Source organism: Artibeus jamaicensis, unplaced genomic scaffold, assembly GCF_021234435.1.
Source record: "Artibeus jamaicensis isolate MK-2021 breed Jamaican fruit bat unplaced genomic scaffold, CSHL_Jam_final contig_519, whole genome shotgun sequence".
Classification (NCBI taxonomy): domain Eukaryota; kingdom Metazoa; phylum Chordata; class Mammalia; order Chiroptera; family Phyllostomidae; genus Artibeus; species Artibeus jamaicensis.
Genome location: NW_026521871.1, coordinates 22,037,482 through 22,063,437, shown reverse-complemented (window position 1 = coordinate 22,063,437; position 25,956 = coordinate 22,037,482). Strand labels below are relative to the sequence as shown.

The window sequence follows — 25,956 nt, the reverse complement described above, 5'->3', positions numbered from 1 at the left end:
CTGCATAAAAAGTGCCGGCAATCACGACAGTAACACTCAACAGCGCGGCGGCCCACTTCAGCCGGTCACCGCCCCCTGAGGCCCTCAGCCTCCTCCGTCACCCGAGCTCCAGAAGGGACCGGGGTGGGAAGGACGGCCCGCGGCGCCAGCTAGGTGACGTCATGATCCCGCGCCAGCCAATCGCGGGCAGCCCCCATGGTCGACACTGCCCTGGCTGGCGGCCTGCAGGCGGCGCTGTGGCCTGTCAGGCGGTCCCACCAAGCCGCCATAGCCACCAGCCTTCCCGTAGCCGACGTCTCCGATATGGCCGATGTGGAAGACGGCGAAGAGCCTTGCGCCCTGTCCTCTCACTCTGGGAGCGCAGGCTCCAAGTCAGGAGGCGACAAAATGTTCTCTCTCAAGAAGTGGAATGCGGTGGCTATGTGGAGCTGGGACGTGGAGTGCGATACGTGCGCCATCTGCAGGGTCCAGGTGATGGGTAAGCGCTGCACGCGAGGCCCCGGCCACGCTAGGGCCTCTGCTGGGCGGGCGGGGGACGCGTGGAGGCTCGTAGAGACCCTTACCCAGAGGTTTCGGGGCGCGGTCGCTCTGCCTCAGAGCTATAGAGCTGGAGGGTGGGGGACAAGCCGGTGTGGTGGCCGCTGCCTGGGGCCGTGGGGTCCCAATACGTGGGGCTGGATTCTAACCAGAGAAACAGGCAGTACACTAGAGGAATGAAGATAATTCAGGTGGCAGTGGATGCAACCAAGAATAAACAGCTGTGGTTTGATGGGAGCTGGGAGGAACCGGTTAGGTTCGTGTGCCCAGCTCCCGGCCCCATCGCTGAACGCAGACTGCAAGGAGGTCAGGGTGAAGGCCGTGGTTCAGGAGAGCGTTTATTGGTTCTGGTCGTCTTCCACAAAAAAACGGTACCCTCGGTCTGCTCTTAAAAGCTGCAGGGAAGGAAAGCGTGCCCGGCCATTGCATTTGCCAGTTAGCTCCTGCTATTGTGCTGCTGGGCCTTTAAATCTCCGTGATTCAAAACAAGTCAGGCGGCACTCACTGGGCTGGGAGGGGGTGCAGCGTGGTTCAAGAATTTTGAAGTTGTGCGAGAATTCAGTAAGGTGAGCCCTTTACTTAGAAACACAAAACCTAGTCCTCTTCCTTGGCCCCTGCCTGTCATAGGATGTCATTTCCTGGAAAAGAGACTGCCCGGCTCTGAGTCAGGCCTTTGGGAACAGGCCACTCTTACAAATAAGTCTTACTCCTTTTTACGATATTTTGAATAAAAATAGGGGCCAATGAAAGCTTTTAGAACATCTTCATCCTCTTTTGTTTTATATGGTTTCTGTTTTAAGACCTCAGGCCACCTTGGAAAACCTGTTTAAATGCGAGTTATATTTTAAAATAGGGCATTTAAAAACGACTGTGAGAGCTTTTTACATGTTTTTTGAGGGTAGGTGAATAAAACTGAGGTTTCTATAATTTGAAACTGTAGTGTCTTGCCCTGAAAAACGAGAAAATTGAAGAAAACTTTCAGAGACTCGCTGTCTTCTCAAGGGATGAACCTCGAAGTCTGTCAGAATCAAGATGTTTCTCAATCTACATGCTCTTTAGTATGCTCTCCTGTTTTTTATTCTTAAGGACTTGTTTCAGAGAGGGCTTACAATAATGGGGTTCAAGCATTTTTTATTTTTTACTTTGCAAACAGCTTGATTTCAGACATGATCCACTTATTTTGCATATTAGATTTTTAAAGTACCTAGTTTATTGGCCTGCAGTACAGTCCCCTCATCACTTACCCTGCCCCTTACTTAGCTTCTAGAATCGTATTTTCCAGTTTGGGTGGCATTTTTAGCGTATACAGGTGACTTTATTTTTTGTTCTTAAGCAAAACAGGTTTTGCTAAAAAAATTTGTCCCCCAAATTTACATTAGTTCAAAAAGAAGAATGTTCAAGAAATGGGATTTTACTTTTCTCCACAAAAAGAAAATTTAAACTAGTAAGGAGAAATGTAGAATTTAAAGTAATGGTTGAAACCTTTCAACAAATAAACTTTACTTGGGGTATTTAAAGTAAGTCAAAGTATGGGCTATAAATGGCTTCCATTCACATTGACTTTCTAATTATAGTAAAAGTATTCTGCTACTGTGGGTTTACATTGCAGGTTTACAACAGCTATACTTTCAGTTCTGGAAAGTGTTCTGGACTAGACCTTTGTATTTGGTTATGAGGTGTTAAAATCCACTCAGTGGTCAGGTGACAGCAGAAGAAAGTTTGTTTTTCAGACTTTCCAGTCTTTAACCCTAGCATCATTCTAAAAGGTGGTAAGTGTTATTGTTCTCCTTAGAAATGTGCTCTCTCAGATACTAGAAATGCCATCAAAAGAAACTTTTTTCTTACATCTGAAACTTTGGGGATTTTTATCTACTTAGGTCAGTTTTTGATCATCTAAATCAAAGTTATAAGCATAATTCAGAGATTTCTAGATTCTACAAAAAGAGCCCACTTAATACTATTCCCCTAATATTTGGAATTCATCTTGTACCAACTGATTTACCATGACTTACTTCTTAGTCCAAGAGTTGCCTGTCAACCCGTTCTGATGTGGTTAACACTCTTGGTTTCCACTCTCCTCCCTTCTTTCTGAAAGGAGCAAGCGCTGCCGAGGCAGAGAGGATGGTTTGGCTTGTACTGCCACGTTCTGAAGAGCCAGAGTAACCCTTCCCGGCTCTGTGTTGACTCGGCCATTTGACACCACCTTTTGGGGCCTTCTTTTCCTAGTTAGTAAAAGAGGTGCTTGGGACCACAAACACGTAATTCTGTGATTGTGCAGAACCAGAGGCTTATTATCTTCACTGTTACATCATGATCCTTATGATACTTAGTTGTTTCCCTGTCTGTCTCCCCACTCACCGGAGAGACCAGGGACCCAGAGCCAGTGTCCCCAGTGCAGAGCTCCTTCCACAGAGGAGATGCTCAGTAATTGTGGAATTGCAGAAAGTTGTAGGAGGCAGTGGCTGTCTTTAGTCCACACGGAAGAGGCCAGGGTGGTGTGTTTTTTTTAGGTAAAAACACACAGAGAGAAACAAATGCCTGCACAGAATCCAGTGTAAGAGAGAAGCAGGCTTCAGCTCCACCATGTGTCTATTTTTACAGAATTATTTTTCTCCAGTTTATGTTAAAAACTTTTTTCTGTTGGTTTGCAGTTCCTCTTATCAACTTTGACCCCTCTTCCAGCTCGTGAATGAATCCACTTCATTAGTTCCCGATATAATCCATATTACCTCCTTCATCAAGCAGCGTGGTATACTTGAGATTCCCATTTGTAGTATTTACTCCCAAGTAATTTATTAAAATACTTTGCCATTGTTAGGTAAATGCTTTGGGCTCAGATTTATTTTGTAAAGGGAGCATTTTCTTGGAAAGAAAAAAAACCCTAGTTTTTATAAAGTATTTTTAATTAATATTAATTTTCACAGAGATTATTCAGTCACATAATTCAACAGTTTAAGACAATATACAATGAAAATTCCTTCCCATTCAATCACCTCCCAGGTAAACTTTATTATTAGTATCTTGAATATCCTTCTAGAGCTTCTGTATGTATATATAAGTAAATGCCAATATATATGCATAGCTTATTTAATTTTTAAATTGTATTTATTCAGTACAGTTTACATTTCAACACTTTTTTGTACTAGTTTCAGATGTACAGCCATATAGTAATTAGATAATCATATACTTTACAAAGTGTTCCCTCCTATATTTCCAGTACCCACCTGGCATCATATATAGTTATTATAATATTGACTGTTCCTTATGTTGTACTTTATATCCCTGTGTGCATAGCTTATTTAAAAGGATGTCTTGAAAATAAGTCACCCCTCATCTTGAGCTATGTGAGCATGCCCAGTGAGCTTATGACAACTTCTGATACAGCGGAGTGAGTGTGGCGCATGTGTCTCCAGTGCTTGCAGCCACTGTCAGGATGGCTTTTCATCAGAGCTTGTAACAATAGAGGGTCGGTAACCCTTGTAAAATTGCTCCTTATCGTAAGTGAATAGAGTGCCTTTGACTTTATTCCTCTTTCAACAGTTATGTTCAGCTGAGATATTAATACTATGAGTCTTTTGTCTCCATCTCTAAGCCTTTGGGCTTTTATTGGACTTTGAAGTGTCTGGGTTTTAAAATTGCATTCTGAGCATCAGACTGAGAGTTGCTGTTTGTTTACTTTCAGATGCCTGCCTTAGATGTCAAGCTGAAAACAAACAAGAGGACTGTGTTGGTATGTTGTAATTCAGTTCTCTTGCTTTTTTAACTGAAGGCTTTCTCTCAGTGGGGATGTTTGAATTTGCTATTAAGATGGATTTTATCAATATACAAAAATAAACTGTAAAGCATTGATCTATTATTGATATAAAATGTTCTCAAAAGGCCTTAATGGAATTAATCTCCAAGGCTTTTTTATTGCCTATAATGAAGAAGAATTGGCTATATTAGTATTTCAGACATGGGCATAGTAAACATTTTGATACTCAAAAAAAATGAGTAATTATCTTCTATTAGGAAAATTATATAAGAGGAATTTGCCAAAATATTATGTAAATTTTGAATATGTTTAGGGCAGTTTTGGTAGGGTTTCATTCTAATAAAGCATTTCAGTTTTCAGTACTCTTATGATACAATGTTTAACTTGTCAACTAACATAGGAAAAATTGTCTCTTTTGGGAATGCAGTGTGTATAGAAACCTATTACATTTTCCTCATAGCTTAGGACTAAGAATTTGTCTTAGGCGAAATGTTTTAAGCAGTTCAGAGGTTTGTATGTCCTAGTTCTCAAAGCCATCACTTCCAGATTGCTATACAAAAGTGTTTAAACCTTTTCCTGCAGTGAAAGGCTAACTTTGTGGAGGGGCGGGGGGGAGGTGAGCAAAGGGAGAAAAAGCGGGACAACTGTAAGAGTATGAACAGTGAAAGACAACAAAAAGAAAAGAAAGGCTAACTTTGTGCCAGTGTGGTTACATGTAACTTCCTTCTTCTTAATGATGTGTGCTGGTTTGATCAAATTCTCTTTCTTCCTCCTGAAACATTACAATGATTTCCCCTTGCTTTCTAGCCCCTACTGTCTGTTTTCATAAGAAGATTTTTTCTCTTCAATTCCTACTTCTTGTGTTGTTCTGTTGCCATATAGCTCAGTTGGTCAAGCAAGGGACAAATGAAGTTTACATTTGAGTTTAGAGTCCAGATTATGGGTGATTTCCTTTGGTTCCAAATTTTTCTTTCATGTTGTTTATTTAAAAAATATTAACTTGGGAATTTTGAGGTGTAGGCCAGCTTTCTTTGATTACAAAGAGACCTTTCTTTCCAGACAGCCACTTTGAAAATTTCATTCTGTTTATCATATGGAGAATTGCACAGCTTATTGATGATTTAACACAGCTTATCACCACTTCTAAGAAACAACTCAGATTTACAGTGGATAATATTTAGAAGCATGTCATCTATTTATAATAGTCTACCACGAATTGAAAACATTTAAAACTTGTCTTGGTGGATAGAAACTGGGAGGACATTTTTTAGTGAAACACAGCCCACAGTGTCTCTGAGGTCAGTGCATGTGTGACTGAGAAGGTCTGGCACCGCAGGAAGGCTCACGTCCTTTAATCTCCTGATTTCAGGGAGGCAGCGTATGGAGCTGCGTAGGAACTGGGGGCCACCACTGCATCCAGGCCCTAGGACAGTAATGGAAAGTCCTCTAAGCACAGACTTTACATGCGTAAGCTTTTATTTCTTTATAGGTGGAAAAAAATATTTTTGACCAATTTACCATCTTTATTTGAGATTATGAGCCATGATGAGTATTCATAATGCAAAGTAAGCAATGTGTTTGAGCTCAGTAATTTAAATTGCAATGAGTAATGTCAAATCATTTTTTTCTTTTAGTGGTCTGGGGAGAATGTAATCATTCCTTTCACAACTGCTGCATGTCCCTGTGGGTGAAACAGAACAATCGCTGCCCTCTCTGCCAGCAAGACTGGGTAGTCCAACGAATCGGCAAATGAAAATGGTGGAAGGCCCTCCGAGTGCAGTTGTCCAGAGCCCTGGGGGGTCCCCTTATCAAGTGCCCTACAAAGGCGAGGACACTCAGGGGACTAGTTCTTCCAACAGAAGGTGATGGATCTTTGGTCTCTGCGGATTCATCAGAAGAATTGGTTAGCATTTTGTCCGTTTTATTTTCTGAAATTCTCTACAATTAAGGAGATAATTTATTAAAGATGGTCTTTCCTGTCTCTGTGGTGTCTGTCACATTGCTTAGAAGTGCTATAAAGGAGGAGAGAACTACAAATTGAGTGATCTTTATAATTTACTTACTCGTATCCAGGGGGTTTGGAAGCGGTTCCATTCAGAAGAGAACTTTTTCCATGCTTATGGTCGATCAGTTAAAAAAAGATAATGTTACAGTAACAAATAAAGTGCAGTTTAAAACCCAACTTTTATCCTTAATTTGTTCCTGATATTTATTTTAGGCAGGGAAGGGAATGGTTCATGAAATATTTATTTGATATGACAATTCTAAGTTTGGGCCAGTGGGCAGAGTAAATACAGTTTAATCTTTGGCCATAGGGAATTTTGATTGTCTTTTAGGTTATTGTCCTCTATCCTTGACTCATCAAAAAAAAACCCTAGATTTGCACAGTCCACTGTCACTTATTCAGTGGTAAAGGGCAGAGAAGTATTCTCAAGTTTTAGATTATGATATAATTTAACAGTATTTTAGGTGGACTGTTAATGAGCAGAAAATGTTTACCACTATAGCATTGGATCAAAAAAATTTATTTTATTACGCAGTGTTTTTAATAAATGGTTTATTCTGTTTACTTCATTTGAATTGTCATTATTGCAGTTTTATGTATAGCCTTAAACTTGATGTTAATAAACTCATTGTCAAATGAATGCTGTTGTTTCATTTGAAAAAATATTTAAATGCTCTTTCATTTGGTAATAAGAAAATTTTAAGTTTATTACCAGGAAACATGTTAAGTGTGAAAAAATACTTAAATCTTAATCCAACTCATTCACTTTTAGTGGAGGTTATCTTGTAACAGTTTATGGACCACAAGATCATTTGAGTTTTTCCATAAAAGAGCTGTTGCTGAGAATTTAAAAAACTAAAAATCTTTACATCTTAACCCCCACTTCTGCAGTTTCAGAGTTGGCCAATCTGAACCTTTTTTTTTTAAAGGCCAGAAACTATGTCCAGTGGTTTTGCAGTATTTTTAAAAGATTTATTTATTTATTTATCTTTAGAGGGGAAGGGAAGGAGAGGGAGAGAAACATCAATGTACGGTTGCCTCTCGTGCATCTCCTGCTGGGAACTGGCCCGCAACCAGCCAGGGCCCATCTGAAACTTGAAGGAATGTAGACACCTAAGAGAATGTTTTTAAAAAATAGAATTCTGTATGCATTCATATTGACTACTATTAATCAAATCTCTAAGTTTTCCTTTTTTAATATATTTTTTCACAACTTTCAACTGAAAAATTAATTATATAAATATGAATACAAAGATGTGACTATTTGAATGTGCTTATCATGGGCAATGACCTATATTAGCAGCTTTTTGACCTTTTTAAAAGGTTGTACGTATAAAAAGCGAATCAGATATTTGGCATTCAAGTGAAGAGAGAAAATATTTAAAATGTTGAGTTATTTTAGACACCGTGACAATATGTAAATGAAATGTGGAGGGTGGTGGTAATGCACTGCTTTTCCTCAGCGAAGCTGCCGGTCCACCACCTCACCAAGCTGTTTCCGTCACACATCAGCCTCAGGGTAGAAGAGGAGGGACGGGGACAGAGCAGCCGATCTCCTCCCACCTGGAACGAGAACTCATCTGCACAGCCATCTGAAAGTTCCAGCCCAAAGAACAGCTGTGACATTTGGAGTACTGATGCAAGAGTTAGGCATTGAACAGGTTTTTCTTAATATTTGGTTAAACAGTGTTAATTTTATTTTACTAGTGTATTGGGGGCACATTTGTCATCTTGAGCTAGTTATCTTTCCATTTGTGCAAGTTGCTGTGTATTACGGCTGGCACCTGAGTAAATTTACCCCATGAAACCAATTACTTTTTCCTAAAAAATGTCCCCTTTACTATTCTGAAGTGAAATTACTGTCTCCACAGATAATTGAGATGTATATAATAATTGAATTATCATATAGAATAGAAATGAGAGGAAGTGATTTGTAATCATTTGCATTTCAGTGTGTGAGTGGTTGGCTGTAATTACATCAGAAGACTGAGGATGTGGATGTGTGATCACTACCTGTAGACCACTGTAAGTCAGAAACATGACATTTCCATTGATGTTAAAACTTTTTTCCACTTTCGGCCAAGATGGAGGCGTAGGTAGACAGACACACTGTGCCTCCTTGCACAACCAAAATAAGGACAACAAAAATTTAGAAACAAAAAACAACCAGTACTGACAGAAAATTGCACTGTATGGAAGTTCAACAACTGAGGAGTTAAAGTAGATACATTCATCCAGACTGGTAAGAGGGGTGGAGATGGGCAGCTGGGCAGAGAGGTGTCATGAAAAAAAAAAAAAAGGCAGTGGCTGGCAGACCCAGGGTGCACGGGTGGTGGCGCAAGACAGCAGCGGTTCAACCCAGCAAGGTGGCAGATTGCGGAAAGGGATAGGCCACGGGGCAGCTGGCGGACAGGGTGGTCCCACAACCATGCACAGATAAACCAGGCCAAACTGGGGAGCGAGATAAACTGCGCAACTCAGGGTTCCAGCGCAGGGAAATAAAGCCTCAAAACACCTATTGAAAATACCTGTAGGGGTTGAGGTGGCAGGAGAGACTCCCAGCCTCACAGGAACGTTTATTGGAGAGATCCACAGGATCCCAAGATCTAACAAGTCCACCCACATGGGAATCAGCACCAGAAGGGCCCACTTTGCTTGCAGGAAACAGCAAAAGTGAGTGAAATCCAGCAGAGAGTAGAGCAAGTGCCATTGTTCCCTCTCAGACCTCTGCCCGCATACAGCGTCACAACCCAGCAACTGGGTTGCCCGCCCTGGTGAACACCTAAGGCTCTGCCCCTTATACATAACAGGCATGTCAAGACAAAAAAAAATGACCCAAATGAAAGAACAGATTGAAGCTCCAGAAATAATACAACTAAGTGACCAAGAGATAGCCAACCTATCAGATGCACAGTTCAAAGCACTGGTGATCAGGATGCTCACAGTATTGGTTCAATTTGGTTACAAATTAGATGAAAAAATGAAGGCTATGCTAAGTGAAATAAAGGAAAATGTACAGGGAATCAATAGTTGTGGGAAGGAAACTGGGACCCAGATCAGTAGAGTGGACCAGAAGGAAGGAAGAAACAACCAAACAGAAAAGAATGAAGAAACAAGAATTCAAAAAAATGAGGAGAGGCTTAGGAACCTCCAGGACATCTTTAAATGTTACAACATCCAAATCATAAGGGTACCAAAAGGGGAACAGGAAAAGCAACAAGTGGAAAACTTATTTGAACAAATAATAAAGGAGAACTTCCCCAATCTGGCAAAGGAAATAGACTTCCAGGAAATCCAGGAAGCTCAGAGAGTCCCAAAGAAGTTGGACCCAAGGAGGAACACACCAAGGCACAGCATAATTACATTAGCCAAGATTCAAATGAAGGAGAGAATCCTAGAAGCAGCAAGAGAAAAGGAGACAGTTACCTACAAAGGAGTTCCCATCAGACTCAGCTGACTTCTCAAAAGAGACCTTACAGGCCAGAGGGGCTAGAAAGAAGTATTCAAAGTCATGAAAGGCAAGGACCTATATCCAAGATTGCTCTATCCAGCAAAGTTTTCATTTAGAATGAAAGAACAGATAAAGTGCTTCTCACACAAGGTCAAGTTAAAGGAGTTCATCATCACCAAGCCCTTATTATATGAAATGTTAAAGGACTTAACTAAGAAAAAGATCAAAAATATGTACAGTAAAATGACAGCAAACTCACAATTATTAACAACCACACCTAAAACAAAACAAAAGCAAATTAAGCAAACAACTAGAACAGGAACAGAACCACAGAAATGGAGATCACAGGGGAGTGGGAGGAGAAGAGAGGGGGGAAGGTACAGAGAATAAGTAACAAAAGTGGTAGGTAGAAAATAGTGGGAGGGCAAGAATAGTATGGGAAATGTAGAAGCTAAAGAACTTATAAGTATGACACATGGACATGAACTAAAGGGGGAAATGTGGGTGGGAGAGGGTGTGCCACAGCAGGGTCTAGGGGTTCCTGAAAGGTGGGTAAGGCATTGGGGATGGGTAACAGACAACACGCCTCAAAGGATAGTGAAGCTCTGTTCCGTTTATTGCAAGTACAAGCAGGTTTTTATATTTTCATTTTAGGTAGTGATTAACATTTGCAGCATAGCATGATCAGTTAAGCAGAAAAAATCAATACAAAGGTAACCAGGAAAAGTACGAAAACTCCCATAGATTCAGTTATATTAAACAAAGATTATTTTGACCAGGAGAGCCATAAATCAGACAATTAGAAGTAGCTGTATGTACAGAATTTGAATGTCTTAATGTTTATTAAAGTTTCTCAGAATTTGTCATGGGGCAAAAGGATACGCTAGATTGAGTAGAGGTAATAGGAAATTTATTATAAGGCCTTTGTGATGTCTAACTTAGCTATCTATCCTTTTCTGTCTAAAATGTTTCTCTATGTACTATGGACTCTAACTCCTTGGTAATTGTTTCTACGTGCTTAGTTTGTAGTAGCTAACAAGCTTCTCCTGTTTCTTTGGCTGTCTAATTGATATATATTTCTATTCAAGGTAAAGGAGAGGCTGTTACTCCAACAACTTTTAGACATACAGGGACTTTGTTCTCTGGTCAAGAAATTATTTTGTACAACATTGGAATTATGCGAATCAATGAACCTGAAATACAGGTGTCTAACAACCCCACCACCTTTTGATCACCAAAACAAACATGTAAGGAGAGATAGACAGGAAATCTAGCCACAGTTGCCTCTGCCTTGCAGATGCATCTCAACCGTCCTGACCTTGTCAAGGGACAGTTGCTAGCCAGCTCCCAACAGAGACCAAATGTATTATTAATACACATGTAAAACTGCAAACAGTTTCTGGTACAAAGTTAAGTGCCACTGTTGTCATTTTATTCACCTGTGGAAGCTCCTTCAGTAGAAGTGACACTTCAAAAATAATGTGTTTTTTTTTTACTTCCGCCAAGATGGAGGCGTAGGTGGAAGCATTGCGCCTTCTTGCACAACTAAGTTTAAAAACAACAAAGTTTTAACAACAAAAACGCAGCCAAACCACAGAAAATTGAACTTCATGGAAGTCTGACAACAACGAACCCTTCAGCCAAACCAGTAAGAGGGGCAGAGCCAGCAACAGAGCAGGGTCAGGCAGGAAAGATCCACTGGACCGACCCGGGCCCACAACCCAGGTGTGCCAGCAGCCATGGGTGGATCCCAGGTGTGGAGAAGCGGGCGGACCCACTGAGGGTGCAAGGTATTGAACCCACTGAGGGCGCAAGGAGGTGGACCCACTGAGGGCTGATCGCGGTCACACATTCATGTGCAGATAAACCAGTGAAGGAGTGAGCAGTGAGACAGACGGAGCAGGCCCCAGCGGCAGGAAGCAGCAGAGGGAACCGTCATTGTCCCTCTCTGGCCCCACCCCCACATACAGCATCACAAACTAGCAACTTGGGTGGCCCCACCCTGATGAACAACTAAGGCTCTGCTCTTTATATGTAACAGGAACCAACAGATCAAAGCATGGCTCAAGAACAACTCAAAGCCCCAGACCCCATAACTCTAAGCAACGAAGAAATAGCAAAACTTTCAGATGCACAGTTCAAAACACTGGTGATCAGGATGCTCACGGAACTGGTTGATTTTAGTCACAAATTAGAGAAACATATGAAGGCTAAACTAATTGAAATGAAGGGAAATGCACAGGAAACCAATAGTGATGGAAAGGAAACTGGGACTCAAATCAATGGAGTGGACCAGAAAGAAGGAAAAAATGACCAAACAGGAAAATATGAAGAAACAATTCAAAAAAATTAGGAGAGACTTAGGAACCTCCAGGACATCTTTAAACACTCCAACATCTGAATTATAGGGGTACCAGAAGGGGGAAAGGAACAGCCACCAGTGGAAAACTTATTTGAACAAATAATAAAGGAGAACTTCCCCAATCTGGCAAAGGAAATAGACTTCCAGGAGATCCAGGAAGCTCAGAGTCCCAAAGAAGGTGGACCCAAGAAGAAACACACCAAGGTACATCATCATTATATTAGCCAAGATTCAAATGGAGAGAATCCTAGAAGCAGCAAGAGATAAGGGGACAGTCACCTACAAAGGAGTTTCCATCAGACTGTCAGCTGATTTCTCAAAAGAGACCTTACAGGCAAGAAGGGGCTGGAAAGAGGTATTCCAAGTCATGAAAACCAAAGACCTACAACCACGATTACTCTATCCAGCAAAACTTTCATTTAGAATGGAAGGGCAGATAAAGTGCTTCTCAGATAAGATCAAATTCAAGGAGTTCATCATCGCCGAGCCCTTATTATATGAAATGTTAAAGGGACTTATCTAAGAAAAAGAAGAATAAAAAGATGAACAGTGAAAGGACAGCAAACTCACAGTTATTAGAACCACACCTAAAACAAAAGCAAACTAAGAGCACAACTAGATTAGGAGCAGAACCATAGAAATGAAGATCACATGGAGGGTTAGCAATAGGGGAGTGGGAGAAGGAGAAGGGGGGAGAAGGTACAGAAAATAAGTAGCATAGATGGTAGGTAGAAAATAGATAGGGGGGAAGGCAAGAATAGTATGGGAAATATAGAATCTAAAGAACTTGAGACACGTGGTCATAAACTAAAGGGGGGGAATGGTGGGGGAGGGGGTGTGTAGGGTGGAGGGAATTGAAGGGGGGAATAGAACAACTGTAATGGCATAATTAATAAAATATATATTAAAAAAAGAAAAAAACAAAAAATAATGTGTTTTTAATTATGGGCTAAAGTACTCTTGACTTCTTAAGAATTTTGTAAGACAAAGTTCATTGTACACACATTAGATTGCTGTAGCGCTGTGAGCTTCTGTGAAGGATGGTAATGAGACTTTACTGACTCACCTGTTACACTTTTTTTCTAATCATTTGCTCAACATAATGTTCAGATTTTCTATCAAGAAAAAATTTGTAGACACTGAGCTCTCATTTTAATTTTAGGTATTCCATCTGAATCAAAACATTTCATTGACTCTTACAGAGATGAATAGAGAGGTGCATTTCTGAGCACTTAATTCTGGTGATACCTATATGGTTTAGAAAATATTAAAGTTTTTTTACAGCCCCCAGTTTTTATCTTCATAGCCTTTCAGAGCAGGAGTAAGCTTCGCAAGCAGTCTGCTGCTTTCTTTTGTCCGCATGCTTGGTGAAACCAAGTCAGTGATTGGAATGGAACCTGCTTTTCTTACGTTGGCTGCAAGCCAGCTCTCCCTCGGGGAGGGTGGCCGTGGTATTGCACAGCACATAAGACTATGCTTTGGGAGTCACTTGGCCTGGCTTGGAATCTTGACTCCACATTTACATCCTGTGTGATCTCCCACCAAATCCTTAACTTCTCGGTACCCATTTCTTCAACTAAAATGGAAATAACATTAGTAACTACCTCATAGAGTTGCTATGAAGATTTAATGAATTAATACATGTTAACTGCCTAGAATAGTGCCTGAAACATAGTAAGCACTCAATAAATGTCAGCCATTATTTATAGATCACTACCGGCACAGCTAATCTCTGCCTTAATTAGGGAATGGCCTTCTTAAAAAAAGTATACCGTTTGCAGTGGTGCTTCTTGTGAGAATCACGATGTTTTGGGGCACCCACAACCAGTGGAGAACTGTCAACATGGCTTTTTAGGAGAGTGGTTTTAACCTACGCCTCCTTTTTAACAACCCCAACACGTCTCACAGGTGAAAAACACATTCCCACCAGCGACAATGGACTCCCTCACAGGGATTCCCCAAAAGTGTGTGTTTATAAACTGGGCAGGCAGGAGAGTCAGCAGCCTACATGAAAATCCCAGTTAAAAACTGTCAGAACTACTTCAGCACAGATGACGTGTTCTGTGGCATTCGCGTTCTATCCTAGTCTCTGAAGAGCTGCCTGCTTTGTAAAGTTTTTAAAGTTTAAACTATTGGAGCTTATTTTTTTAAATGCAACTAAGTTATTTGTACCAAAATTTTAGTGTAATAGGATAATTACAATTCTTACCAGACCACCCAGGGTGTGTCTTTATAAATCCAAACAAATGTGCAGCATCAAACAAGTGTTTTGTGGCTGGTGTAATATAATCGTCATCAAACTCTTTCGGGGTGACTTTTAAGCTTTCACTGTTAATTGACCTTTGCTGCGCTAACTCTGCTCTGCTTTTTCTAGTTATATACAAATTATAACATTTATAATAAAATGTATTATTTATTGCTTGCCTACTCTATATGAAGCATTGCCATAATACCAGAAAAATTTGAATACTAACACATTTTTTATCTTCAGAGAGTGCAGGCTCTGCTAGGAAATGTTAGATTTACAACAGACTTGCAAAATATAGTGCAGCGAATTTTCTAAAAGTCACGGCGCTCTGGGCAGTAGAAGGACAGACTGCACTCTCAGAGCATATATAACAAGTGACAACAAGGACCATTTCTGGCGCACATTGTGAAAGCCCACTTCCATTTGACTTAACAACATGTGGTGTGGATGTGCTCCACAGCACTTCTGGGCGAGAAGGTGCGTCTCGTTGAAACAGGCCGTCCACGCTGCTTCCACTCCGTGCCTGCCTACCGGGCCGTCAGTCCTGTCTCCATTCCGTGTACCCTCGTACCTGCCTGGCTGTAGCCTTCTACAGAAGACAAGGGGAGAGGGAGGACTGCTCGCCAGCAAAAAGACCCTCTTAAGGGAAAAAATAACATTTAAAATCATTTCTTTCTTGAAGGGTATAGATCTATACTATCCTATAGTCTCATCACTTGTACTGTGTGGCAAGTGAATTAAAATTTACATTTTAATGTAATGAATTAAAATGGAATTTAAATTGCAGTCCCTTAGACGTAGCAGCCGCCTTTCAGAGCTCAGTAGTCACAGATGGAGAGCAGTTTCCACATGGGCTTCCATCACAGACTAGGACGTTCCAATTAGAAAAGGGAGTTCTGTGGGCCGGTGTTGTTATTATAGATCATTCCTTTCTAAGGCTCATTCGGTCAGAGTTTGGGCATCTTGGGAGCCACAGTTATATAAATAACAATGAACAATTGTTAACAGTTGAGAAGTTGCCGCTACATGTGCTTTCTTTTCACAAATGCTTAGAATCGGAAAGGATCATCTTACCCCTGAAATGACATCTCTCTGTTTGTATTTCTTAATATGCTGACTTGTAACAGAAAACATTTAAATGGACCTTTTGCACGGGTCCTTTATGACACAAATTTGGTTGGTCCTTGTCTCAAACATATAACATAAAAAAATCATGTTATACAGTCTGTCAGTCCACTTTTCTATGTTTTCCCCAATGCTGATTTTATACAGAGGTAACAGAAGATTCGTTCTTTATGTTTTGAAACTGAACTGAAGTAGCACACGGAGCCTCTTAGTAATGAAACGATTGCATCTTTAATTGTCCTGAGGAATTTCAACTGTTTGGAAAGATCTAAATCTGAAACTCTTTCCTATCTTATTCTGGGCATTGTTGTCTCAACATCTGTACAACATTCAGCTTCTGTACTCAAGAACACAGCTCACCAACAGAGTGCTGCCTGGTGTGGCTATATTCTCATCAGAAGCTTAATTGAAGAGCTGGATATTGGGCAACGGAATTGAAAAGATACTTCACAGAAGGAGACATACAAACAAACTACATGAAAAGGTGCCTAACAGTCCTCAGCAGAAATGCAAGTTCAAGCCACAGTGAAATACATCTACACATTCCCCTAGACTAGCTCAAGTTAAAAAGACTGGTCCCACAAGTCTTGGTGAAGACGTGGAGGACCTGGAATTCCCACAGGTTGCTGGTGGGAAGGAAACCTGGAACAGCCACTCTGGCAAACAGTAGAAATGTTAGATATGCATCTACCCTAAGGCCCAGTAATTCTTGCCTAAGGGAAATGAAAACACGTGTCCACAAAAAGACAGAGGCGAATATTCAAAGCATCTTTTTTTCATATTTATAATAGATCCAAACTGGAAACACCCCTAAAGTCCATCAACAGAAGAATAGTGGTATACTTGTAGAATGTAATGCTACTCAGCAGTAAAAATTTGAAAAAAGGAATAAACTGCTGATAACTGCTATAACATGGATGAATCTCAAAACATTATGTTGAGCAAAAGAGTCCAGGAATAAAAGAGGACTTAACAATATGATTTTGTTCATGCGAAACTGAACAACGGGTGAAACAAATGGATAAAACTCAGAAGAACGCTCTTCTCTCGGTGGGAGTGTACAGAGGCAACGGTTTCTGTGCCCTGGGCACAGAGCTTCCAGTGGAGACGTGGACATTCCAGATGTTGATGTCAGGATAGCGACAGGAGCACACACATTTGTCAAAGCTTGTCCAACTGTGCACTTCAGATCTGTACAGTTTATTTTATATAAAAGTCTGAATTTTTTTAAAAAGAGAGATGGGTATTATTATTTAAGACCACAGCCAACACCATTTATACTTGCTAGTAAGTGGAAAACACAATAAAATGCATTAATGGTTTATTAATGGTTGTTCCATTTGTCTTACAGTTCAACTCCTTGAGAAAGCATTCAAATCAAAATAATTATGTTTCTGGTCTTGTTCTGGTCCCCTGTGGAGGTAATCTGAGAAAGTGCCTTTGGGGTTCATTAGAAGTGCTACATTTTCAAGAAGTTTATCAAAATGTAGAAGAAATAAATAATGGAAGAGGTGACTTTCTTAAAGGGAAAATGTTATTCATTCCAACTCTCTTCTAGAACATTTTTCAGGATTTTAAATGTACAAAGCCTTGGAGCTACCCTTCAATTTTGGGCAAAATTTTAGTATAGTCTGAAATTTCTCCCTGAACTCTGAACTCTGAAAATTTTAATTCATAACTTTTCCAACAGCGAGTCTAAATCTTAAGGATCAAAGATATGAACTTGGGTCCATATGCTTTTAAAAGCCCTTCACAGCACTAAGCCCACAGAGATGGGTTTATGCCAGGCAGATGGCCGACATAAACCCAGCTCTATGCGCACAAGAACTGAGGTCTTGTGTGTATATACAGACACCCTAAGAAACTTAGGAGTGCTGAAGTCCCCCAACTCCGCACCCTGCTGTTAGAGCCTCGCACGCTTGTAAAGTAAAAGGAGTCCCAACCCACAGCCCTCAAACCCATCACTAAACCACGAAAATGCCCCCGGTCCTCCCAGCTCAGCTCAGACCAAGCCTCTGCCACCTCTACACACATGGACCTGTTGGGAGGGGCCCACGTGCTCGGCATGAGACCTCCCACAACTCAGTGGTCCAGGGGGGCCAGTGGGAGCTCCAGCACCCTGCATGCCCAGTACAGGCCAGCACCCCTCCCTGCCCAGTCTGCTCACCATCTGCCGGAGACCATCAACCTAACCCTGCCTCCATCTCTAGTTAGGTCTGGCCACATGAGAACGCAGGCTTCCCAGGTCACCTTGCTTTCTCTTCAGTCTAATCCCAGCTCCTTCTTTACATCTTCTTTTACTCCCCCATCTCCCCCTCCTCCCCAACTTCAGAAACTCTTCCTCTGACGTTGACACCAAAGGTATCTCCTCCATCCTCCCCTTCTTTGTAAGTTCCCTTCCCTTTCTTCTCCTGACTAACATCCGGTTCTCCCCTAGAACACCGCTTTTTCTCCAACCCCTCTTCGCCCCCAGACCACTGCACCTGGCAACAGGCAAGACGTCTTCATTTCTCTTCACTCCTGTCGCCCTCTGGAAACACCCAGCTCCGACTCTCATGACATCAGACCACCACTCACTGCTGCCTTGTTGTGGCCCCACAGTCACAACCATTAGCCTTGTGAAGATGCTGGCTCTGCACTCTGTCACTGATCTTTGGATAATTCTCTGTGACTTCGAAATTCACATGGGTCCTGGCCGCATAGCTCAGTCGGTTGGAACATCATCATGATTCCCCAAGGTTGTGGGCCCGATCTCTAGTCAGGGCACTTACCAGAGTCAACCAACAGAAATAAATGGAAAAATAAATCAATCTCTCTCTCTCACACCCACACACAAACCAGTAAATAAATAAGTTTTTAAAAAATTTAAGTATTCACATGGATGATGCTTCTAATATTCTGGCTTCTCAATCCCCTGGCCTCCTCTCTTCCAGTGACCGTGTGCTCTGTACCCCTCCCTGCCTTGGCCACTTGCTCCAGTGGTCATACCCGTGAGCAAAACTCCTCAAAAGCGAAGCTTACACTGGCTGACTTCAGTCATCTCCTTTCATTCTCTGTGGAACTGACTAACGAGGTTTCATCACACCGCTCCACTGAAACCGCTCTTATCAAATTCCCTATTGCCCTCCAAATTGCTCAAAAAATTTTTGAGTTCCAATATTTTATTAAAATAGTGTGTCTCACCACTGTTGACTAAGGACACATTAACTTTGTCTCTCCCCTCCTGCCGCCTAGAACACAGCACAACACAGCAGTGATCTCCAATATCTGTGATCATGATAACCAACAGAAATATTTCAAGATCAACTTTGCAACTAAAAACTAGGCCTTGGAAAAATTCAGAATGGAAAGAAACATAAAGCTCTCAAACAGCGTTCTGTCGTCCCCCCGAAGAATAAATGCCAGGGTGCCACTCACCTGACAATACTAGATCTTGGATGTTTTTTGTCCTTTATGCATAGTACCACCTCATTTATAATACCCACTTTCATAAATAAAATCATTGTTGTTCACCCTATTTAATGTCCCTTTGCAGCTACACACACACACACACAACAGTGAATGAAACTATCAACACCAGTCAGTGCTCTTGACTTGCTGGCAGCCTTGAGCGCTCTCTTCCCTGAACCCCTGTCCTCACTTGGCTGCCGGGAGATCAACCTCTGCCAGCTTCCCCTCTTCTCCTCTGCCCTTCTCACCTCTCCAACCTCGAGGGCTCCGTGCTGAGAGGGCTTCTCTGCTCTTACCCCCAGAGTGTCACATCCTGTCCCCAGGCTTTAAATGCCATTTATATAATGGGTGACTCCGAGGGCGTATCTCCAGCCCAGGCCCCTCTCCTGGGCCCCAGCCCCATAGACCCCGCAGGCTACTTAATAGCTGCATTCGGACCTCTCACCCGCAGTTCAAGTTGAACAGGCACAAGACTTAATTTTTGCTGATTCCCACAACCTGCTCTTCCAGATGACTTCCAACTGAGATATGGGAAATTCATCCTTCCAGTGATTCGGGCCCCAAAACCTGGAGTCAGTCTTGCCTTTTTCTTTCTGCCATACCCAACATTCAACTCATAAGCAAACCTTCTTACCCCGTCCACTGACTTAGGCTCCAGACTGTTTTCTAGTTTCGCCCTAGCCCCCTTTCATCTACGGTCCTGTTAAAGTGCCTGCCCAATCATAGTGGTCCTCAGCTAGGAACTTCCTGTGGCACCCCAGCTCTCCCCGCTGAGCTCAGCCCTCTCCTGGCCAGCGGGAATGCAGCCCATGAGTCAGACCAGCAAAGAGCTGCACAATCCAGCATAGCATTATGGGAAATAATACATCATTATTTTAGGTTGTGTAGTTTTGGGGTGGCTTATAATACCCCAATTTAATATATATTCTACTCATAATATATATTTTACTTATTTTGTTTATTGACAGTCTCATTCACTAAAAGGCTAAATGATCATCTCCTTAGAGACAAGGATTTTTGCCTGTTTTGTTTGCTATTACACACCCAGTACCTAGAACAATGCCTGACATAATAAGCTCACTCTCTCTCTCTCTCTCTCACTTGCTTTTTTTTCTTTGTGGGATGAATGAACAAACTGAAAAGACAATTGAAAGTCATGCCAAAAGAATTGTGTGGATCTTAGCTCTTAATTCTAGGTTTACTAATTCCCTTTTATATGTCAAGTTCATTACTGCAAGTAATGAACGTGCAGTAATATCAGGTGTGAGGTGTTTAAGTCTCAGCAACTGAATCAGGTTTTCCGTAGCAAAACACGAGACAGAGTCCAGCCTTCTGTCACGTTCCCCGCTCTGTAGAAATAAGGCTTTCATTGCATCTGCTGTTACTAAGTGGCCCTGACGTTACGACTGCTCATTAAACTTGATGGTGTTTATATACTTTAAAACATTTTTTGACATAACCCCCTTCGCCCCACCAGTGCGCATTTACTGATCTAATGCTGAACTTGTTCACGTCTCCTTATAATTCCCTTATTCTTCAATTCTCAATTATTTTCATTCTTCACTGAATATGAAAAAAGAACAATTTTTAGAAGCAGGCTTACCAAATTTATAGCAAGCACTTAATCCTTCTCCATTCAAGAATAGTCTTTTGTGTTCTACTAAAAATAACTTTGATTTTTATCCCCTTATTTCTTTTCTTTCTTTTTATTTATTTTTTATCCTCACTCAAGGACATTTTTTCATTGCTTTTTAGAGAGAGAGGGAGAGAGAGAGAGAGGAACATCAATGTAAGAGAGAAACATCAATTGGTTGCCTCCCATATGTGCCTGGACCGGGGATTACATCTGCCCTGACCGGTAATCGAACCTACAACCTTTTGGCTCTGGGATGATGCTCCAACCAACTGAGCCACACCAGCCAGGGCATCCCCTTCTTTCATTCTTCATTATAACCACAAGAACTTTCTCAACTAATTCCCCAATTTTTCCCACACATCAAATACATGCTTTGTGGGCTTTATTTTACTTTGTTGTTGCTGTTGTTAGCATTGTATTGCTTGGTCTTCTCTAATAATGTTTTAGTCTTCTTCAATAAATCTCTTACTTTCCAGAAAGCTGTTTAATAGATTTTAAAATTCTCATGTGTGAACACATGCAAATCGTTTTCTTTTGTATGTCTGCCATAATTCCTTTCTAAACCGAGCCTCTAGTCAGGAAGTATTTTGTATTTTCCTCAAATATGCCAGTTATTTAATTTCTCTCTCAGCTATCGTGGCTCCTTGTTGCAGAAGCATAGTCTCTGTTTACGGGTGTGTAGTCACCATTAAAACAATTAGAGTCTTGCTTAGAGAGGAGGGTGTTTGTGTTATGCCAGATTATGGATCTTAAATTTCAATATTTGTGAATTTAATTTATGATAAAAACAAGAAACTTTTAATAGGAGCAGATTCTTTTATTCCTATTAAAACAGTTCCAACTTCTGTGTTATGTAGCCTCCAAGTAAAATTTCTCACTGTCTATTCTTGGTGTGGCTTTTAAGGGAGGTCAGGATTTCTGCTGGCAAAGGATTTTTCCTTTAGATCCACGGTAATTGTTTCATCATCGATCAAAACAGAGCTGAACTAGATGCATCATGTTATAACTATGACACCATGCCAGCCTTATAATTAGAAATTTTGTTATTTTCATAGGAAATAAAGCACAAGAATAATTTTGAAACAAGATCCCAGCTTCTTCGAATCCAGAACTGGGCTCTTCTGACCCATAGCTTCTCGGGGCCAAGGAGCGGGTCCCGTGGAAAAACCCTCGGCTGAAGAGTGGGACCCCAAGTTCCTAGTTCAGCTCCGGCACTCTTTTTTATGGTGTTCATTTTCTTCTCATACAGTAAGAGCTAGGACAGGTCAACCCTAAAGTTACTTACATTATATTGAACCCTAAGTCCATGACTGCTGGATGATGTCTGACGTTAAGAAGAAAATGCCTTGCAGTCTAATATTACTGGATTTGTTTTTAAAAAGATCATCTCATCTCTGCAGAAGTTGAGTCTGAGCTAAGGAAAGACTAGAGAGAGAAACCACGAACACATGACTGTAATAATTGAAAATATGCTGGCTATCATTTCTGCAGCACGTCTCCCTCATTTTCAGTCAGAAACAGGAAATCCATAAGTTCTGTAAGTGTTCTTCCCAATTATTAGGAAAGTTCCTTTCATTAAAGGGATTTTAAAGACAAAAAAGAAATGCTAGAAAAAGCCACTGCTCCCTTTTCAGCGCTCCCGTTGGAGTTTGGTGCCTACCTCTACAGTGGCCCTTAGCCACGTGGTGTCGCAATTATGATGCTACGTGGAGTGACCGAACAGAAACCCTGGCACCCTGGCCCTGCCTCTTGTTATGACTGGAAAGCTGCCCCTTCACCCTAAAACCCTCCACCTGTGCTTTGAACTCCCGTTGGCTTCTCAGGAAGCCAGAGAATTCAATCTTACGCGTGAATTCTCACATTGTAACCTTGCCCTCTACACTAGATCCTTCCGTCAGCTTTTCACATGCCACCACTAATTCTTTCCCCCCTGATCCCCATGGCTAATCTCTCCTTCTCTTCAGAGCCGGACTTCTGCTGCTGCAACCGTACTTTTTCATCTTCCCTCCTCAACCCACTCCAGCCAAGCCCACACCCCAGGATGCTGCCAAAACCATCGTCCTCCAGGACCCCGAGATTTCTGTCTTGCCCGCTCGGTCGTCATCTCTTCGTCCTCGTTTTCTCCACCTCGGCAGGGCTTGGTGCGGCTGGCCGTGCTCTCCCCGGCCGTGTGGGGCTTGGTTCCCGGCTGTGCCTGACTTCTCTGGCTTTTCCTTCTCAGACCCCGTGCAGATCCTCTCCCTCCCTCTGCCTGCCAAATGCTAAAGGTCCTCGTGGTCTTTGTGTTTCAAATGCTGAATGACACCCGAGCGTTTTAAACTTTAAGGACATACATGGCATAAGTAATGCTTTAAACCACACGGTGCAAAATGTCACGGAAGACATGGGTAAAGAGCATTTTTTTCCTCTAGGCTACAAAATTAGTCATAAAAGATGTGAAAATACTTTTGTTGTTTCCTCCTATCATAAAAGTTGATTCTTTTGTTTTAAAGTAAAATATCTGTTCTTTTCACATGACAGAGTTTAATCTTTTTTGGGTCAGAGTATGGTAAATCATTTGGTTGTAATAGTTTGTTGTCAGAACTCTTCAACGTTGAGTAATCTGCTGTGTCCATCGTCCAGCTCCACCAGACCCCTCAGCTTCCCAAGCTCACGTGAATGAACCTCTGAGTTGGCTGCTCTGCGCTGGGTGGACACTGGACAGAGAAACCCAACTTCTTCCACATCGCTTAGGCCTCTCTTGCCTCCCATCTGCATATCAGAAAAGCATACTTTTGAATCAGGTTTTGGTGATCAATAGTCATCATTTAAAAGCTAATACTTTCATAATCACCTCTTTGTGCCAGGCACTACTTGGCATTGACTTCCCTCGAGAACATACTCAAGAATCAACAGTTATTATTTCTGTTTTCAGTTCATGAGATGGGGCCTCAGAGAAGGTGAGTGACGTGCTGAAGAGCACACAGCTAGGACTTGCTAGAGACGGGATTCGGCTTTTCCGAGCAGTGTTGGAGTTAGTGCTGGTAGCCACTGGACCACATCTCCAAAGCAAGATTTCTGGTACTTTTCCCCATTGGTGCAGGGAATCCTGCATGTGCCCAGCACTTGGCTCTGCTTCTAAGATAAGAATTCTGTATTGTCTTTTGATTAAATCTACAATTACTGTTTCTTCAAGTTGGGACCTGAACCCTAATTGTTACCAATCACATAAAGTGTTCCATTTTAAAGAGATGTCATTTTTTTTGTTTCAAATCTCATTTTAAATAGATATTGTGGGTAAAATTTTAAAAATGATGATACTCTGCTTACAATTTATAGAAGGCAATGAATAATCATTTTATAACATCTAAATTTTGTGTCTAAATATTATCTAGATCGTGTTTTTATCAGTTAAGTAATTTTTAAATTACTATGAGAGTTTTTTAAGATTGCGTTTATTTCTTTTTAGAGAGGGGAAGGGAGAGAGGAAGAGAGGGAGACGTCAGTGTGTGGTTGCCTCTCGTGCACCCCTTACTGGGGACCTGGCCTGCAACCTAAGAATGTGTCCTCACTGGGAATCAAACTGGCGACCCTTTGACTTGCTGTCCAACACTCAATCCACTGAGTTGCACCAGCCAGGGTGAGAGTGGTTTTTTTCCCCAGATGATCTGTGCTATTACTAATTAGAAAACAAACAAAAATAAGAAGAAATCCTCATTTTTATGAATAATAAAACTACGAAAAGAAAGGTTAAGTGTGTGCTGTTTAATAAGGTGCACTGGCCACCCGTGACTACTGAGCACCTGAAATGTGGCCTGAATTGGGATTAGTGGTAAGGGCAAAATACAAAGCCAATTCTGAAAACTCCAGACATTAAAAAGGGCTGTAAAATATCCCTTTAGCAACTTTTACATCATTAACATGTTGAAATAATAATATTTTGCATATATTGGGAGAAGTAAAATATATTATTAAAGGTAATGTCACTTACTTCTGTTCACCTTTTTCACGTGGCTACTAGAAAGCCTTGGACTCCACATGTGATTTTCCACACATACATGAACGGGACTGGGATGAAAGAAAATACGCGTGTGAGTGGGATCAAGCAGTTCGTAGCACAAATACCCATCAGCGGAAAGGATGCTTTTCTCAGTGGCAAGGTCAAATCCCTATGTGATGCCCATTTTCTCAGAGTTCTGCTCTGTCGGGCGGCCGTTGAATCCACAGGCACCCTGAGGTCCTGGCTGGGGGGCTGGGTCGTTTGGACACTCATCTCAAAATGTTGCAGGTTTGATCCCCAGTCAGGTCGCATACGGGAGGCAACCGAATGGCGTTTGTCACATCAGTGTTTCTCTCTCTCTCTCTCTCTGTCTCCCTTTCTCTCTAAAATCAGTAAACACATCCTCGTGCGATGACTGAAAACGGAAAGCTGGGAGAAGGCATTTCCTCCTCAGGAGAAGTCTCAGACTGATTTTTTTTGCAACCACTTGGAAATACGGGCCTGGGATGACACGTCAAGAACAGACAAAGGATCGGCGTTTCCCGTGTGGATCTCTGAGCACCTGGCACGGCTCCGAGCAGTGGTCGCCGTGCAGAGCGCTCAGCCCCACCATTGGGGCGACGGTCCCTAGCACAGCGGTGCAGAGCCAAAGGGCACCCACCATGAGTTCATTATATAATTCTTGGTAGCCGAGGCCAAGTGTGTATCTGCTCCGGGGGACGGTCCGCAGGCTGTGCCGCGCAGACCGAGGCGGTCACCACGATGTTTTGACAGAGCGTGTGCTAGAGGTTGTTTGTTTGCAAAGAGACTGACCAGCTTCCCCCCCCCCCCACTCTCTGTGTGTCCCTCTCTCCTCCTTCAAACACTCTGCCGTAACACTGAATGACTTTGTTTTCAAGCTGCCTTAGCCTTTCTTTGTGAAGAAAAGGCCTGAGTATACTTTCCCTGTAGGGCACAAGTGTTATTTTTGGAGCAGAGGTTCTTAGCCTGATCTCTGTCTAAACCAGTTTCTGGCTTTTGTGAGGTCGTGGTCTGGGGTGGCTCTGAGTGATCTTGGTGGAGGGAAGCTTCCCAGCTTTGGGAGGGAGCGTAGGCACAGCTGTCGGGGGGCCACCCTGACACCTCGCTGCTGTGTAGAGTGGTGTGCTTTTTCTGCTGGGTCCCTTCATGGGACATTTGGGGTTAAGGTGAAGCTCCCTTTTTAACCTGGTACTTTAGGTCACAGACTCCTAAGACCTAAGAAAGCCATGGGATTAGTGGTAAGGGTAAATCTCTGCAGACCACTCAGAGTGTGGGGCGGGGCTGTGGGAGAGCCACAGCCCACTCTGATGGCCATGACTTGGGTCCCCAAGCACCCCTTGGGACAGGTCTCAGGACCCTGAGTTCATCTTCTTGGGTGAGCTGCTCTG

The 25,956-nt window shown here is 42.1% G+C and overlaps 1 protein-coding gene across 2 annotated transcripts; it reads left to right on the top strand.

Moving 5' to 3' along the window:
• Nucleotides 1-223: 223 nt before the first annotated feature.
• On the top strand, nt 224-6,936 carry RNF7 (ring finger protein 7). 2 transcript variants are annotated; one of them, XM_037139387.2, is made up of 3 exons: nt 224-471; nt 4,220-4,267; nt 5,926-5,982. In XM_037139387.2, the coding sequence occupies exons 1-3, from the start codon at nt 304-306 to the stop codon at nt 5,980-5,982; spliced, it is 273 nt and encodes a 90-aa protein (XP_036995282.1). In that variant the 5' UTR covers nt 224-303. The 2 variants fall into 2 exon arrangements, with proteins under 2 accessions (XP_036995282.1, XP_036995281.1); XM_037139386.2 differs by having other exon boundaries at nt 232-478; nt 5,926-6,936.
• The last annotated feature ends 19,020 nt before the right edge of the window (nt 6,937-25,956 follow it).